Below are 17,436 nucleotides of genomic sequence, written 5' to 3'. Positions count from 1 at the left end.
CCTTTCAAAGAGCCCCTTCCCAGTCTTTCCTTCCAGTCTTCGCCCCATCGCCCCTTCTCCCCCGCCCCCAAGGATGACTATCAAGCGCCACACTGATGCGTTTCATGAGTCTGCTTTATTGTGAGAAAGGAAGAGGGTCTCCACATCCGGCCCTTGCTCACAACCCCCCAACCCTGTCTGCTAGTTTGCTGATGCTGTGGCCTGGTCCTCTACGTATTTGCTGGGTGGGGCAGGAAGTGAAGAGCCTTCGCTTCTGTGTAGTGGTTTGCAGCTCTTCTTGACTCAGCTGTGCTCCTCAACCAGGGAAATTGAGGTCTGACAGGGGCCAGGCAAGAGTCCCTGAAGCTCAGAGTCACATTCTGGGTGCACTCTTCTGTCGGCCCTCAGCAGCTACTGGCCTTCACTTGGCTCTGTCACCCTGGGCTGCTAGAACACACGTCTTTCCGTGCTTCTCCCAGTGCTTGACTTGACACTCCCTGCAGCGAGGTGGGTTGCATGACAATGGGCTCGTGGGAAGACCCAGGGTTGGAGCTTAGGGGGAAACTAAGGTCCCAGGATCTTCTCACCTGCAGCAATACCACACTTTCTGGCATCTGGAGCAGCGCTTGGAGGCCTCGGCACTGCAGTAGGCACAGCGGGGCCTCTCCGGAGCTACAGCCTCTAGGACGTCCAGCCTGTAGGTTTCAGCCCACCTGGGGGAGGAGTCAAGAAGATCTGAATGGACCTGGCAGGTTGGAGCACAGAAACCCTCGTGACCTTCCCTTCTTCGTCCTGTGCACGTGACTTGAGCCGCTTAGCGGGACTTTACCTCTGTGCTTGTTGGCGAAGATCCTTCTCGGAGAGGCTGAATACGTGCTGAAGCTGGTGCTTGGCGATAGCCTGCCACTTGCCTTTGTTCTCTCGCTCCAGCCGATCCCAGATTTCTGGGATCTAAAAGAGTGTAATGGAGATAGGAAGGAAGGAACCAGAAAAGTGGACCGTGGTCCCAAGCACTCAATTTCTAGGGGCTCACCTGTTCTAACACTAGGTCCTTCTTAGGGGGTTGAGTTTCAACCAGGGCCAGGTGGGCCAGGAAACTCTTCAGATCAGCAAGGTTGGGCAGCTGGTCAAGCAGTGTGTCGGTGAGGAAGGCCTGAAGCTGCAAGGTATCCAGGGAAGGCCATTGGGAAACTGTTCCTAGCCAGAGGGCCCAAAGACAGGAAGTCCTGAAGTTGGGGCTGAGAGTACTTGGGAGGGTTTGCATCTTTCCAACTCCCTTGTCCTCTGAAGCCCAAGTGGTGGAAAGAGGGCGGGGACAGACAGGGATGCTATGGGGGCGGGGCGGGGCGGGGCTGGGCGGGGCACAGTGGGGATGGGTAGGGTCTTTGAGTTCTCCACCTTAAGCAGCTGTCCCTTGGCAAAGTTTGTAAGGCAGTAACGGGTTCGGGCCTCAGGACTGAGCAGTAGATTGTACAAGGCGATCCATACTTGCCCATCCAGTTTGTTCAGCTTTTGATGCTCTGAGGGGGCCACTGTCTGCCATCGGCCACTCTCAAAATGCTGCAGCTTGCCTGGGGAGGAGAATGAGGTGTTGTGTTCACTTTGAGAGTGTGTCGTCCTGGGGTTGGGGATTTAGCTCAGTGGTAGAACGCTTGCTTAGCAAGCGCAAGGCCCTGGGTTTGGTCCCCAGCACCGGAAAAAAAAAGAAAGAAAGAAAAAAGAAAAAAAAAAAGAGAGTGTGTTGTCCTTACCTGGCATCGTTTGAAAGCCTGGACCACCAGATTTGTCAGAACAAGGTTGATTTTCAATAAATGACTCAGAGGCCTTGCCTGCCTCAGAGTCAAAATCTAGTCCCCTCTAGGGTGAGGCATCCCAGAATCCTCAGTGTGTATGCTGTACACTTCCATTGATCTTGAAGGAGGTTCCGGAAGCAACCAGTTACAGTCTTAGGCAAGTAGGGGGAAGAGAGCCTTACCTCCTTCCCGCCGGCTCCAGGGACTGTGCTCTAGCAGTTCCACCAGGAGGCAGGGCAAGTTGTGTGTGGTAAGCATTCGGTTCAGTGTGCTCAGGGAGAGGCTAGGGGTTCGGGAGAAGGGCGGTTGGTTAGAGAGGCTACGGGCCAGGACGCACAACCCTTTATCGTGTGCCCAGGACCTGGAGGGTGGCCCACCTATCCATGCAATCTGTGATGTATCGAAGCACGGAGAGGGCTTTCAGGGAGATCTCAAACTCCATCATCTCTGCCTGCTTCTGCAGCTCCTGGGGGTGGGGGTGGGTGGGCAGAGGCACACAGTATTCACCCTCCTCCCTGAGGAGGCCAGAGGGAACTCACATCGAGATTTTGCTAAGTCTGGGGAACCTGAGCTTACTTGCATAGGGGTACTGTCCTGGAACCGTTCTTCCTCAGACAGGTCACCACCGCCTTTCCGAGCCACTAGCAGTATCAGCTTGCGGTGGCAGTAGTCTACTAGGTCCAAGACCGTGTCATCTGCTGATTCACACACTTCCTGGGGGGGTAAGGGAGGGAATGATTCTGGGATTTGATGCCTTTCCCGACAGACAAGGAGTAGAGTCTTTCAGGGAGAATGTCTCACCTTGTGGAAGAATACTGTCTCTAGGAGATTGATGATGGAGGCCTCATGATGTACCTGTCGAAGAGAACAGGGCTGGGCTGAGAGGGAGAGGTGGGGCTGTTAACTACCTTTCGTGGCCTAGGACTCCTGAGGGCCCAGCTCACCACCATGTATATGGGGAAGGTGTTCTGGGGCTTGAAGTCCTCCAGCCGGCACAGCACCGGGAACACCTTCTGTTTCCACATCTCCACAGCAATCAGCTCCTCCACCAGCGTTGGGATCTGTGAGGGGCAGGGGAGGGGCAGGGGAGGGGCAGGGGTTAAATGGACTTGCCTTGCCTTCCCAGCTCTCCTGTCTGGATTTTAGACCAGGCTAAGTCTCAGCTCTCTTGGGTTTCCACTGAATGACCTTCACTGTGCCTTCTGCTCCTTACCCCACCTCCATCCAGGCATCTCCCCTTTTAGGGATGCTCTCCTCTTCCTGTCCTTACTTTGGTCTTTGTCACCTGGTCAGCTGGTTGGGTGCCTTGGCCTCACTCTTTTTTTTTTTTTTTTTTTGGTTCTTTTTTTTCGGAGCTGGGGACCGAACCCAGGGCCTTGCGCTTCCTAGGCAAGCGCTCTACCACTGAGCTAAATCCCCAACCCCACTCTTTTTTTTTTTAAGGATTCATTTATTATATATAAGTACACTGTAGCTATCTTCAGACACACCAGGAAAAGGCATTAGATCTCATTACAGATGGTTGTGAGCCACCATGTGGTTGCTGGGAATTGAACTCAGGACCTCTGGAAGAGCAGTCAGTAGTACTCTAACCACTGAGCCATCTCTCCAGCCCTTGGCCTCACTCTTACTGAGACCCTTTACTGCCTTGCTCCTAGACCGACCCCTGCTACCCAGCTCTGTCTTTCTCTTGCAGGGGAGTGAGTACCGCCCTTGGCCCATCCTCCAGCCTGGCATCTTCCTGGCTTGCTTCTACTTTCTCCTCTTGTGTCAGAAAGGCTACCTTCCCCATTTGGAAAGCTGCTTCCTCCTTAGTAAGGAGCTCTTTGGCCTTACAGTCAGTTCAGGCTCATGTCAGCACTTGAGTGCTCCCCCTGGAGTCTAGGATCCACTACAATAGGAAATGTAGCCAGGTACAGTGAGGCACGCCTGCAGCCCCAGCACTTGTGAGGCAGAAACAGGAAGGTAATAAGCTCATGGCTGTCTGGGCAACAGATCGACACCTTACCTCAAAATGAAACAAACATATTTTTCTTTCCCACTTAGGAATGACAGGTGTCTGGGGTCGGAAGGAAGAACAGGGGCCCAGTGTCCCCCGAGAGGTACAGTAGGAAGGTGGAAATCCTGCCTGGGGCCTGGATCTACCTTCCCGTGGGTGACCAACAGTTCCTGGATGGGCTCAGCCTGGCTGACAGTTGCATCGAGGATGGCTTGCATGTTCAACTTCTCCAGGTTCTCATGTTGCTTACTCCACCTGCCCCGGAAGAGATGCATATGTGCATTGGGTGTCCAGATGTGCAGCGGGAGTGAGGGTGGGGCTGGATCCTACTAAAGCCTACCATGATCCTGTCCCCAGGCCCTACGCTTCTATCTCTGAGAGCTTTCCCTACCCACCTGGAGACCCCTCCACACTGGCAACCCCTTCTCCAATGTCAGTCCCAAACTCCTCCACTAAACGACCAGGTGACTCCACCTGTTGCAGCTGCCTCACCCTTCAGATCCCATCTCCCGAAGCTGGAAGCTGTGCAGGCCCTGCACCAGCACCTCAGCCTCCCCAGGCAGCAGCAGCTCCAGGTCACCCATGCCAGGGACCAAGATTCCTTTGGCTTCAGGAAGCAGTCGGAATGGAGAAGGAAAACTGAAATATTTAAGGACGACAGAGTCCAGCGGCAGGACCAAAGTCTTGGGACAGAACAGTTGCTAAGCCGTTGAGGCGTGTGAGTCCTCGTCGCCACGGAAACGAGGGAGCTTGGCGCCTGCGTAGTTTTGTCCCGATGCCACGCCCACCTCACCGCCAATAAGCAGCCCCAATGCGAGACCCACTCACCACATCTCTCTGGGGCTTGCGCAGCTGTGAAGTAACTCGGATCCTCACCAACTCCTGCAGCTGCACTGTCTTAGCCGTTTCTGCAGCCGAGTCTTTTTGGTTGTTTGTTTGTTTTTTGTTTTACTTTATGATACAGGCTGGCGGGGAACTTCCTATTTATACCAAACTGGCCTTCAAGTCAAAGAGCTCCACCAGTCTCTGTCTCTTTAGTGCTGAAATTAAGGCATGCACTACCGTGCTCAGGCCAGGAGCCCTAATGATGTACATCTAACATTCTTCCTGGATCCCAAAATACTTGACCACAGTCACAGTGGTTTGCCAGCTACTCCCAAGAACCTGCCCTCAGCCTCTCTCCTACCCCCGCGCTTCAATTTTTGTCCCACCTCTTTTACTTTAAAAATGTTTGTGTGTGGGCCATCTCCCCAGCACCTCTTCCTCTTTTTTTTGAGACAGGGTCTCATAGCCAAGACCAACATGAGCTCGCTACAGAATCAGGGCTGGTTTACATTTTTCTTTTTCTTGGTCAGCTTCCCAAGTGTTGGGGATTCAGGCGCCCACCGCCATGCTTGTTTCCCATGTTCCAGCCTTGTAGGCTTTCCCTGGACACAGGGTCTGACTGTGTCACCTAACTTGGTTTTAACTCGTTATGTAGTCCAAGCTGTTCTTGAACTTGGGGCAAATCTCTTGTGTCAGTCTCCTTAGTGTTAGTATTATAAGCATGGGCAAACATGTTTGGCCCTTGACTTATTTCTTCTGGAATAGTCTTATTCCTTCAGGGTTCAGCTTAAGTCACCCAGATCTTCCTTGGCAATCAGTTTACAGGCCAGAGCTGAGTACTTGCCTGTCTCGCATGCACAAAGCCTTGTCTTCAATGCCCAGGACTGCATACGTGGGCTGTGGGAACAGAAACCTATAATCCTAATCCCCAGGAGACCAAGGCAGGAGAACCAGAAGTTCAAACCAGGAAGTTCCAGGCCAGCCTGTCTATATAAGAGCCCGTCTCAGCTCTATCGGCTACTCACCACCAAAACAAAAAACCAAACCATTAAAAATCTAGGTGTGGCTAGGCGGTTCAGTGCCTACCTTTAATCTTAGCACTCTGAGGCAGAGGTAGTCAGCTCTCTGAGTGCGAGGCCAGCCTGGGCTAAATAGTGAATCCCAGGACAGCCAGAGTTACATGGTGAGACCCTGTCTCAAAAAAAAAAAAAAAAAATCAACCTCCTTCCCCCTCAAAACAAACAAACAAAAATAAAAATAAAACAAAGCCTCTTGGCCTGTTTATTGACATTTCTGTCCACTAGATGGCGCTCCAGTCAACCCAGTCGGTTGACATAGCTTTCACATTCACTGGCCTTTATATTCCACAGGATGAAACACATGACTTTATTTACAAAACAGAGGCTCACCCCTCCAGACCACATGTACTAGCCTACTTGTCTAGCTCCCATGGACCAATGAGGGCTTAGTAGGGGCAAGTAACCACAGTAATATGCTCCAGCCAGCCAGCCTCACTTCCAGCAGATGATGATGTTTGGGTCATTTTCTAGTCGCTCGTCCAGCTCATGGTAGCTCATGCCTGGGGGTGTGAGCAAAGCAAGGTCAGCAGGCCTGGCATGGCCAGTCAGTCCTCCCCTCCCCCCACCTGCCCTGCCTGCCTCTACCTGTCTTGCAGCAGATCTCATCATAGCTGTGACAGCCTGTGTAGAGCCGGGCAGGGTGGCTTCGTTCCTCCCGAGACACTCGGACTGGATATTTCTGTAGTCTCCGGATGAGGTTCTTCATAAGCCCAAACTGGATCAGCTTCCTGAAGGATTGTGGGGGGATATGTTGATATTCCAGACACACTAACCCTCTGGCGAGTTTATGGTCTAGAGAGGCCTCCAAACTCACCCTCTGCCTGGACAGGCAGGCTTCATACTTCTACTCTCAGGGGATCCCCTACTTCCTATTCGACTTAAGGCTCTTCCAGAGAGACCCAAGACAGTCCAACCCGCCATGCCTGGGAATGCCCCTCTGACCTTTCATCAACATGTTGTAACTGCTGGGGGTGGCGGCCGATGAGGTCTCGAACAGTGGTACCAGGGCTCAGGCTGCAGTACAGCTGGAATACATCTCGGAGACTGGCTCTTTTGTGTCCTGTGGGTGCCAGGGTTAGTCCTACGTGATCATGTCCTTTCCAGATTAGTCTGCCCCAGGGACTGCCATTACCTTGTTTGGTGACGTAGGATAGACATGCCTCCTGCAGGGACTTGTCATCCACCAGGTCCTGGACTTTTGGCGTTGGGCAATACACATTGGAGTACTAGAACACAGCAGGGGCATAAGGGCCTGAGTAACGTGCTTTGGAGACTGGATGGGGCCCAGCCATGTGGCTCTCATTTTACTTAACGGCATCCTTGACTCACCTACCTGGAGAATGGATACCAGTGTCACAACACCATAGTACCTAAGGGGAAAGAGCTCTGCTTAGCTTCCAGACACCCCGTTTCCCTCCCTCATACCCAACATCCTTTGGCTCTCCTCGGGCTGTGTCCCTGCGATGGACAGTAACTGTATCTTCACTCACAGCAGGTTCTGAATGGCAATGCGCACCAGGTTGAGCTCCACGTCTGCCTCAGCGGAGATCTTTTGGACATGACGAAATCCATCGATGTAGGGGAGGATCTGTACAGAGCAAGGCAGGGGCAGCAAGGGTGACACAAGGCTAAGGTCGGGGACAGCTCAAGGTGGTAATCCCTAAGAGAGGGCTGGCATACCTGCTGTGTGGTGAGGTCCCACTGGGAGCTGAAGAAGTCCTCTTTGTCCTTTGTAAAGACAGGCACATCATATTCCTGCGCAACGGGAGGGTCAGGCCGCTGCTCAATCACCTTCAAGTGGATGGTGTTGGATTCATCTGCAGGGGACCCCAGCACATCATCAGTGACATCCTTCCCAAGGGACCCTCAGCTACTCTCTAGATCTCCCAGCGTTAATTAACTGAGGTGGCTCTTGGGAGGATCATTATTCCTCTTTTATGGGGCGAGGAACCGAGGTCCAAAGAGGGCGATGATTGTAGCCAAGAAGTAGAACTGAAGGGAGTTCTGCAGGATGCTCCTCCAATCCTGGCCCCATTATACCCTGGACCCTCAGATGCCACTGTTTCAACCCGTGACTATTTCTTGCCCACCCACTTATTTAAGAATCTTCTCCTCCTCCCGTGGCCATACCGATGGGTAGAGTGCACCGGCCAGAGGCATTTAGCTCTTCCAGTAAGATAGTCATGATGGGCACTAGCTTCTGCTTGCTCTCCTCGGTGGATACAAAGCTACTTTCGAGCTGGGTAGAACACGGACAGCATAGTTGAGTGAGTACACCTTAAGCGCCCGGCTGGACTGGCAGCATTCTGAGCCAGATGCTGGAGGCTGGGGATTAGAAACCCAGGAACTCTTTCCCCACCCGTGCCCATCTTGCTGCAGACCTCCAGTGTGGTTAAGTAGCCGGCCAGCTTCTTAACAATGGGTTCCAGGGCACAAGTCTTAGCCTGAGCATCACACACGAAGCCCAGGTTGAAGAGGAGTGCGTTGCGGCTGTACTTCTTGTGTTCGATGCACACGGGGCAGCCAATCAGCTTCTTCTCCATGGCCGTGCTGGGTGGGTAGAATGGAGTCAGCCTGCACCCCCAAGCCAGCCTGGGACCCATTTGCTCCCACCCGACTAAGGCCTCACACAGTGATAAGCTTGTTCTGTAACTCGGGCTTGGTGATGATGTATACTTGGACAGTGTCAAACAGCTCTCGGGAGATGAAATCCTCAGGGACCTGGAGAAGGCAGCGATGAGAGTTCCCTCAGTGGACATCGGGACTGGGTGGTATGTTCTGGCAAGTTTCCTTGGCTTTTTTGTTTACTATTCCCACTACCTGGAATTTCCTTTTACAGTCATTTGACTCTGAGATAGCATTTATGTCTCAGTCCAGTGTTTCTCTTGGGTCATCTAAATCTTCATGAGACCTAGCACCTCCCCAAAACCTATAGCCTGATTCAGTTTTGGGGCCAAAACTCCTCCCCCACATTAGAAACCAGAGACCATCTATGTACCCTTTCCAATCAAAGTTATCTGTGAATGCAATGGCATGTGTGGATGCACCACAACCCCTCCAGGCAGCCAGCTGAGCTCCAGAGAGCAGCCCCCCCAAGCCCCACCCCCGCCTAGTCCCGGGAGTGTGCAAGGCACCTGATAGGTAATTTTGGGTCCCAGCGTGGGGTGGAACTCGCTGAAGAATATGCATTCGATGCGGCAGCTGCTGCCCATGGCGCTGTCCGGACCCAAGTCTGTAACCCCTGCTTTTCGTGTGGTGGTCGCCTCCACCCCTTAGAATACCTGTCAAAAAGAGAAAGAGGCCTGGCTAGGTCACACAGGTTTGAGAGCTCAAACCAAAAGAGCCGTCAACTCAACGGCGCCTGCGCAGGACGACTCAGGGGGCGTGGCTGCCTCTGTATGGGATGGGAGGGGGCTTGTCCCAGGAAGTCTTGGGTGGGTAGACATCGCACCCGGAAGTGAAGCGCCTCCGTAACGGAGCGGTGGCGCGGCTGGCGGGCCCGAGGGTCCAGTTTATTTTGGAGGAAGTCACTGCGTCGAACCTGAGAAGCAGGTGAGGAAGGCAAAATTCTACGGTGGAGGTACAGCGTGCCAGGTGCACATGGGGAGGCACTGTGCAAAGAGATTCACGCTTAGGTAGGAAAGCAGCTGGGAAATACAATTCCCGTAGTGCTCCACGCCTTCCGTTCCGGCTAGCGATGACGTGCTGCATTCTGGGATTTGTAGTCTTCCTCCTCCCGCTTGGAAGGTGCGATCAGTACCACTTCAAATACAGGTGTTTGACAGGTAGACTCTGCTAAGTTGGGACTGTTGGTGCCGGCATTGTTCTGCTCCTGTCATAACTTCTCCGGGAAAAGGTGCCATTTCTGTCCTGAATTACTGTCCCCAGTGAGAGGCGTGGACAGTGGGCACTCTTGCCAACGCCTACGATGCTTTCAGGCTGTACAGCTATCGGCTGGGCTGACCATGGCCCTTTCTGTGGAGACGGAGTCGCACATCTACCGAGCTCTGCGCACTGCCTCCGGGGCTGCAGCCCACCTTGTGGCGTTAGGGTTTACCATCTTCGTGGCTGTGCTTGCCAGACCTGGCTCCAGTAAGTAGAATTCATAGTCGACTTATGGTAAGGGGAAAAAAGCCAATTCTTTTGGGGAACAGAGAGCAGTAGGAAATGATGGGCTTAATTCCTGGGAACAAGTTTGACTGGCTGAGGAATATTCTTTGTTGAAGGTATTTCACATCCTGGGTAGAGCAGATCAGTGTGGGGGCTCTCTCAGCCTGGCTAAGCTTTAGAGTACATGGCTTCTCTTCCTTTGACTTGACATTTCATTCCTGACTGGAGACGCTGGAGGAAGAAGCCTCCTCCAGAGGAGTGGCAGAGCATGCTTTCTGTGTCAGGGGGATAATAGGGGGTTGGTAAGAGAGGGGGCTCCCATTTTGACACACCCTCAGGTGATGATCCAGTCTATAGACAGCAGTAAGCTGGTTCTTTCCCCTCAGTTCCATGGTGTCCTCTTCTCATTCCAGGTCTATTCTCCTGGCATCCTGTTCTTATGTCTCTGGCTGTAAGTAGTGGCTCTGGGCAGCTTTTAGGGGTAGGATGTGGGCATGGGTGATGACCCTCCTTGAAGGCATTTAATGCCAGTTTAGAGGAGGTGCATGTTCCCACTACTACTTCTAACATATATCCAAGGCTTGAAAAACAGTATTCAAGGCCCAGGACAAATGGGTGATGCTCACCCAAGCACAAATGGAGGCTTCTGTTACCTCCAGCTAGGAAGCTGGGAAATGGCATTTGGAGGTTGCTCTGTCCCTAAAAACCTTAATTTATGGGGATGCATCTAATTTTCCCTGAAACAGTGCACCCATGTGGCCAGCTCATGCCAAGAAATTGTATCCTGCCCCATGGGAGGGAAACAAAGCCGGTGAATCATTTATAACTGCCACGTCTCAAACCTTGTTTGCTGGGTAATGTAGCAGAGGTGACATTTCAGAAAAGCACCTAGGAAGAAGTCTAGAAGAGGCAGCACTCCCCAACTGCTCAGGGCAGCTGCTTCGTGCCACACAGTGCCTTCTACCATCCCACCAAATGCAGCTTTTTGTCCTTGGAGGAAGGCAGTGGAAGGGGGTTGCACCATTGTGGAAGGTTATCTAAAGTGCTCAGAGTTCACTGGAGTTTCTCTGTCTCCTCAGTTCTCCTTCCTGATGACTGAAGCACTCCTGATGTTCTCTCCTGAGAGTTCACTGCTGCGTTCCCTCTCAAGGAAGGTCCGAGCACGCTGCCACTGGGTGCTACAGCTGCTAGCCCTACTCTGTGCTCTGCTGGGTCTAGGTCTCGTCATCCTCCACAAAGAGCAGCTTGGCAAAGCACACCTGGCCACTCGACATGGGCAGGCAGGGCTGTTAGCTGTGCTGTGGGCAGGTCTGCAGTGTTCAGGGGGTGTGGGGCTGCTCTACCCAAAGTTGCTGCCCCGGTGGCCCCTGGCAAAACTGAAACTCTACCATGCCACTTCTGGGTTAGTGGGCTACCTGCTGGGTAGTACCAGCCTCCTACTGGGCATGTGTTCACTCTGGTTCACCGCCAATGTCACTGGTGGTGCCTGGTACCTGGCTGTGTTGTGCCCCATCCTCACCAGTTTGGTAATCATGAACCAAGTGAGCAATGCCTACTTATACCGCAAGAGGATCCAACCGTGAGCACCGGCCAGCTGTTGGAGAGCCTGGAGTTGGACCTCAGCTGGGGACCTGTTGGACTCTCACAGCTGACTGGGTTGGGGGACATTTCAGGTACTAGGGCACTCAGGGGTAGAAATGTGACATTTTTGCTCCTCCCTTTCTTGCTGTCAGCCCAGGGGAGCGTGGGTCACATGTCTGGATAAAGGTGGGGTGCAGCAGTCTCCCAGCCACACAGCTTGTGTTTGTACTGCTGTGTCCAAAAATCATGGAGGAAAGAAGTAAAATAAACAGACAAAACTTGACCGCTGTTGAGAAAATGGTCAGCCGGGTAAGGTGGGAGTCCTCAACCTGCTGTGACCCTTCCTATGACACCCACTGGTGTCATATGACACCCAGTGCACTGGGAGGCTACATGTGGGGCACAGCTGTCTCCAGCTGACCGTGCTGGAGTCTGGATACTATGGTTAGTGACTAGAGATGGACTGTGTCACACACAGGACACAACTTAGGAGTTGAACCAGGGTCAGTTGTGGCAGGGACATCTGTGAGCTCTAGGCCAACCAAGGCTACAGTAAGACCCTGTCTCAAAAGGAAAAAGGGGACTCATGAACAAGAGAGACTCGGCTTCTGTTCTTGAGACAAGGTTTCAAGTCGCCCAGGTGGGCTTTGGACTGTGTAGCCAAGGACGACACCCACCTTCAGATGTTCCTGTTCCACCTCAGTGCTGTGATTACACGTGTATGTATGTACCATGTGTGCACATACCATGGCCCATTTATGTAGTGCTGGGACTCAAACCTAGAGTTCTGAAATGCTAAGCAAGTGCTCTCTCTATCAACTGAGCTATACCTTCAGCGCCTAGTTTCTGTTTGTTTGAGACATGAATTATAGATGTGAGGCACCATGCCCTGCCTAAGCCAGTGCCTAATGGAGAGGCCTTCACGTGCCAGGCCCACTGGCTCAGGTCTTTCTGATAGACTGAGGAGAAGAAGGAGAAAGGGACTCAGGTGATGGCTCAGGCAAGACCACCCAGCAGCAGGCATGCCCTAATAACGGACAAGGTGTGTGGGTGGGGGAATCCTTAGCCAGGTGGAGGTGCTATGGAACTGAGCCCTGGGACCCCGAAAAGTTACCTTTGCACTTGGTAAAGTTGAGAGAGCTGCACAAGGTGGCCTGACAGAGTCCAGGAGCCACACCTCAAAGAACCGCTTTATTGATACTGTGAAGCTGGGCTTGCTGCCCGCTTGGGTGGTCCTGTAGAAAATACCTGGGAACTGTGGCAGCCCCGGCTAGGCACGGTCGTCACTGCCACAGCAGAAGGGCACAAGAAACCCTGATATGAATGCAGTCTGGGGGTGGGTAGGGATGTGCAGACCCACACTGGCTGGGTCCCCAGAATGTTTTTGGCAAATACAAATCCTTGCCTTGGCTCAGCGCTGTTGGCAACCAGTTTCAGACATAAGGGCTGGCCCAGGAGCTGTGGCACCAGTGTCCCTGCAGCCACTTCCTTGGTGAGGAATTGTACCTGCTGAGGTACAATCTTACTGCAAATGGGGTCTGGACGGCTGACGCTCAGAGGCCCCATACCTGGCATTGTGGTTGTCTGGAGTCAGAACCAGGTAGCAACAAGGGTCCTGTGTAGTGTTGTCGAGACACAGCAGAAGGCCACAGGAACCCCCAGCAGACCCTCTCCCCTCTCCTCAGAGCAGTAAGTGCTCTGCAGTAGCTGAGACGGATCAGGGACGGCATGGGAGTAGAAGAACTGCACTCAGAGTGATTTAGAGGAGGGGAGCTGCCTCGAAGGTGATGAGAGTGGATTCTGGGGCAGTCCCCTTCCCCGGGGGTGTGGAGGCTTGTTCTGAGGGCAGAGGACTGTCCGTTTTTGCCCCAGCCTCCTCTTCGTCATCATCCATGCTGGGCCAGGCTGACTGATCCTCCACTCTCTTCAGCCGCTCATTGAGAGCCTTCAGGGCCAGTTGCCTGGAGCCAGAAGAGAAAAGGCGGGTCACAGTGGGTTTGGGAGACCGACATACTCTGCAGCCTTCTTCAACAAGGCCGAATCCTCCCACCAGAGGTTTGTCCCCAAACTCCCACCTTTCCCTTCTTCATGCAGCATCCGAGAGCCTGGTTCAGGATCTGCTCTGGCAACTGGAATGAGGACCCAAGGCCTCTGCAGACCAAGGCACCTTCAACAAGGCTACCTCGATGTTGGCAGCCACCTCCCAAACCAGCCACACGGACACTTCTGAGTTTGCTAGCTAACGATGGGTGGCTGTGGTGCTGCTGGGTGGGAGAGGCATGCTGTCATCCCTAGAAATGAGTGCGTGTGAGCACTGGTGTCATTTCCAAGGATGGGGTTTTTTGCTTTTGTGGAACTAGGGATGAAACCTAGGGCTAGCACTCCACCACACAGCTATATTCCCAGCCCTTAAAACAAACACTTTTTTTTTTCTTTTTTCTTTTTCTTTTTTTCCTTTTTTTTCGGAGCTGGGGACCGAACCCAGGGCCTTGCATTTGCTAGGCAAGCGCTCTACCACTGAGCTAAATCCCCAACCCCCACTTTTGTTTTTTTGAGGCAGTCCATGCTGGTTTCAAGCTACTAGCTCCTGCCTCGGCCTCCAGAGTAGCAGGGATTAGAGGCCTGTACCCAGCTCAGCTCAGGGAAGGGCTATTAATGAGGTAGCTTCAACTTGCATCACCCTTCCTGTGACAATCTTCCTACAGAGACACCCAGACCTTAGCAGAGCCTCTGTAGGAGGAACAGCTATGTGGTGGGCAGGACACCAAATTTCCACAGGGTAGACGTTTGCAGGCATTATTTTGAGAAAAGGTAGGGAATTTTCACAAAAATTCTCAAAAAAGGAGTCTCAAGCTGTAGGGTCCAGAACGGGCCTGAGGTGTGCTTTTCCATACCTTGAACACCAGCTGGAAACTCTTTCAAGGAAGACGTGCCCTACACACTGAGCTACCCAGCCTCAGTGGAGAACAAGGTTCTAAATATTCAGCACTCTGGCCCACAGAAGGTGAAGTGGCCATTTCCGCTGTTTGCTGTGGATCCTGACGACTCACCTCTCTGCTATGCAGGCAGACCAGCCATCCTCTCTCTGGCTTTCCAAGATCTAAACTTCTACCACACCAAGCAAAGAGACAGGGAGGGCAGCAGTGATACAGGCACTGAAAACCCCAACCCCTGTCATTCCACAGGCTACTCTTGGGGGTGTCCTTGCCAGCACTTACTTTGTCACAGGGTCAGAGACCTCTGTGGAATGCTCTTTTCTCCTTGTAGTCCTTTAGGTCTGAGAGTGGCATGCAGTTGGACGACAAATTGTATGGCAGAGTATTAGCCACCCCATGTGAGCTAACAACCTTCAGACTGGGCCGGAAACCCACGTCTTGGGCCAATTCCCACTCTTCCTTTTCCTGATCGAGGATAGAGGTTTTCTGAATGACCAACCAACTGTCACAATGCAAGATTTCTCTCTGGGACAAGGGCAAGCTCTGGCCCAGTCCCATCTGAACAGCTTCAAGGGCAGCTTTGTCCCTCAAAAATTCAGCCCCCCAGCCCATTGCCCCTATTAAGCAAGGTCGAGATGGAGTCGTATCCAGGACATTCCCCCAACACTCAAGTCGTGGGCCCAGAATCAGGCCTGCAGCATGCCCTGGCTGTGTTCCCACACCCACCAACTGGTAACCCCTTCAAGGAAGGGGCCACACTCAGCTCTATAGTCTCAGTGGAGAAGAAGCAGAGAGCTCTTCCACTGAGGTCAGGAACCCCTTTCACAGGTGAGCAGAAGCAGGGACCTTTGACAAATGCTCAGGAATAAGGCTGCTGAGAAACTTCCTGGACAGTCTCAGGAGTAACACTGGACACAGAACTGTGGATCTCCCCGGAGCTGGGAACACTGTAAAGAGTCCACAGGTCTCAGAAAGTAAGGCCTGAATTCAAAAAGCTTTCTCCTGTTTTGGCCAAAGTGCCCAGCGAGTAATGTAGTAAAACTACAGATGCTGCCTGGTAGGTAACACAAAGGCCTCTGACCTGCCCCGTGTGGTCAGTAGGCTCCTGCAGTGGGTCATACGGCCTGTTCCCTCTATTTGGTGACACGTCTGAAACGGGGGTGAATTTAGTAATACCCCAACCGTCCTGCATTAAGATGGGAAAGACGGGTTGGGGATTTAGCTCAGTGGTAGAGCGCTTGCCTAGGAAGCGCAAGGCCCTGGGTTCGGTCCCCAGCTCCGAAAAAAAAAAGAACTAAAAAAAAAAAAAAAGATGGGAAAGACTTTAAGGACAAAGACATCCTTCCCCATCTCCTATCACAGGAGAAAAGGGCCAACAGTTTCTGTCTCTCACAGAACCAGTGCTTAGAATCTGGAAATCCTGAGGCAAGACCAAAGGTGACTGGGTGTTCTGCAGACAGGTTAAGTGGCCCAAGTTATGAGAAACACACACTAGAGCCCAAAAACCTACATACTGAGTTCCCTCAAGGCCAAAACCTGAGTCCTTTTTTCGGAAGCCACCCCTAACACCTGTCGAAGCCACCCCTAACACCTGTCCGTGGCTCTCCAGCCTACGTAGTGCAAACACCTCAATGCCTGGTTATGTGGCCACACCAATAGTCTAGCTAGTCAAGAATTTGGAAAAGTTCCTAGTACCTTCTCCGCTCCGCATCTTGAGGGTCTGTGCCTGGGAGGCTGATAGTGATGGACGATGGTGCTCCGACATCGTAGCGCTTCACTGTCTTCTGACAAATCTTCACCTTCACCAGGAGGCCATGCACCAAGTTCGCTAGCAGTCCCACTACCGGTTGCAGGATCTCAGGGAAGAAGGTGGCAAAAGCAAAATGATCAGCCATGTCCCCTCGGCCTCGGCTGTGCCGCTGATAGAAGCGAAGATACACCCAACTTGATAGCAGCCCAAAGCCGTAGGAAGCCAATGCCGGGCTCTGGAGCAGTGTGGCCAACCGGAGGAGTAGCAGCAACGCCAGCAATAGCATGGGAACTACGCTGACGCGGACCTGGGGCACTCGCAGAACCACACAGTCTCCCATAGTTTGCTTGAGCGCTACCAGGACACCACCTAAGAAGCCCAGGGCGCCGTGGATACGAATAGTGAACAGGTAGACCAAGTTGAAGGAAGCCATGTAGGTGAGGAGGTAGGCGAAGGCCCCCAGAAGCCCCACTGACACATTCACCACCGAGAAGAAGATGAGCAGCTCCAAGGCTCCCCAGAGGGGCTCCAGTAATCGTCCGGCCACAACTACTGTGGCCAGACTAATGGCCACGTCCCACACGTGCTGTTCCATGAGCCCATGGGTGGCCAGGGTCCAGATCCAGAAGTTGGGTGGAAAAAGGTAGCCTGGGGTGACGGCCAGGCAGCCCGTGTCCACAGCGAAGGAAAGCAGATAGAGAAATAGTACCACAGCGCACAGTGCCTTCACTACCACGCTGGCGCTGGCCAGGATGGCCCCCAGATGCTGGCGGGCACCGGGCAGGGCGCGTTGCATCTTCCTGGCGGGCGTTGGCTTGAGGGAAGGTGAGGAAGGTGGCCTAGGGGCCTCCCCGGGGCCTCGTCCCAGTTCGGCCCCGACGGGAGGCCCGGGCCCGGCTACTTCACTGGCTTCTGTTCCGTGTGACGGCTCTGGTTCCGGTCTGATCCGGCTGTAGTTCCAAAGCGAGGAGAAAGCCTTCTTGCCGGGGACCTGACGTTAGGCCCTGGGTGGCTTGGGCACGCCTGTCTGCCGGTTCCGTCGGCCCAGCGGCCAGGCTAGCGTTGATCTCAAGGCTGGGCTTCCTCCATCCACTCTGAGACTCTGCGATCTGCCGGGACTGATGCCTTGTTCCAGTTCAAGTCAAGCCCGTTTAGCTCCGGCTGGGCTAAGGTTTTGACTTGACGGTACCTCCTCCCCTCTCCGGGGCGGACAAACAGGGGCGCCGCGCCTGCGCGCCCCCGCCGGCGGCCGCGACTGTACGCCCTCTGAGCTCTTGCCTTCCGGCTCCTCGGCGTGCTGGGATACGGAGTCCTTGAGACCTAGCCGACCGGTTTTGGCATAGAACCACAAGTCCCAGAAGCCGTGCACCGGACAGGTCTCGTA

The 17,436-nt window shown here is 53.3% G+C and overlaps 4 protein-coding genes across 11 annotated transcripts; 1 reads left to right on the top strand and 3 right to left on the bottom strand.

Annotated features, from left to right (window-relative positions):
* Positions 1–96: 96 nt before the first annotated feature.
* Zmynd10 (zinc finger, MYND-type containing 10) lies at positions 97–4,458 on the bottom strand. Of its 3 annotated transcripts, none has more exons than XR_015626824.1 (12): positions 4,264–4,355; positions 3,918–4,026; positions 2,717–2,833; positions 2,574–2,627; positions 2,349–2,486; positions 2,150–2,238; positions 1,955–2,055; positions 1,378–1,550; positions 1,013–1,176; positions 809–930; positions 567–692; positions 97–476 (listed from the first exon to the last, which is right to left on the bottom strand). XR_015626824.1 is itself a non-coding variant. In NM_001004284.1 (12 exons), exons 1-12 carry the CDS (start codon positions 4,353–4,355, stop codon positions 401–403), a joined length of 1,323 nt encoding a protein of 440 aa, NP_001004284.1. In that variant the 5' UTR covers positions 4,356–4,458; the 3' UTR covers positions 97–400. The 3 variants fall into 3 exon arrangements, 1 of the variants encoding a protein (NP_001004284.1); XR_015626825.1 differs by having other exon boundaries at positions 1,013–1,170; NM_001004284.1 differs by having other exon boundaries at positions 1,013–1,138; positions 4,264–4,458.
* Positions 4,459–5,848: 1,390 nt separating this feature from the next.
* Nprl2 (NPR2-like, GATOR1 complex subunit) lies at positions 5,849–9,022 on the bottom strand. Of its 3 annotated transcripts, NM_001025744.2 has the most exon segments (11): positions 5,849–6,175; positions 6,261–6,403; positions 6,618–6,735; positions 6,808–6,901; positions 7,009–7,045; positions 7,166–7,263; positions 7,356–7,492; positions 7,806–7,914; positions 8,057–8,225; positions 8,305–8,396; positions 8,810–9,022. In NM_001025744.2, coding segments are annotated over 11 exon segments (1,143 nt in total). In that variant the 5' UTR covers positions 8,888–9,022; the 3' UTR covers positions 5,849–6,107.
* Positions 9,023–9,128: 106 nt separating this feature from the next.
* On the top strand, positions 9,129–11,649 carry Cyb561d2 (cytochrome b561 family, member D2). Of its 3 annotated transcripts, none has more exon segments than NM_001434351.1 (4): positions 9,129–9,227; positions 9,614–9,767; positions 10,199–10,236; positions 10,865–11,649. In NM_001434351.1, coding segments are annotated over 3 exon segments (669 nt in total). In that variant the 5' UTR covers positions 9,129–9,227; positions 9,614–9,640; the 3' UTR covers positions 11,369–11,649.
* Positions 11,650–12,522: 873 nt separating this feature from the next.
* Positions 12,523–17,381, bottom strand: Tmem115 (transmembrane protein 115). Of its 2 annotated transcripts, none has more exon segments than NM_001108779.2 (2): positions 12,523–13,327; positions 15,998–17,381. In NM_001108779.2, coding segments are annotated over 2 exon segments (1,053 nt in total). In that variant the 5' UTR covers positions 16,849–17,381; the 3' UTR covers positions 12,523–13,125.
* Positions 17,382–17,436: the final 55 nt, after the last annotated feature.

The sequence above is a fragment of the Rattus norvegicus genome, chromosome 8 (genome assembly GCF_021556685.1).
Source record: "Rattus norvegicus strain SHRSP/BbbUtx chromosome 8, alternate assembly SHRSP_T2T, whole genome shotgun sequence".
Lineage (NCBI taxonomy): Eukaryota > Metazoa > Chordata > Mammalia > Rodentia > Muridae > Rattus > Rattus norvegicus.
Note: the sequence above shows the minus strand (reverse complement) of the source record. Positions and strands in the feature narration are given on the sequence as shown.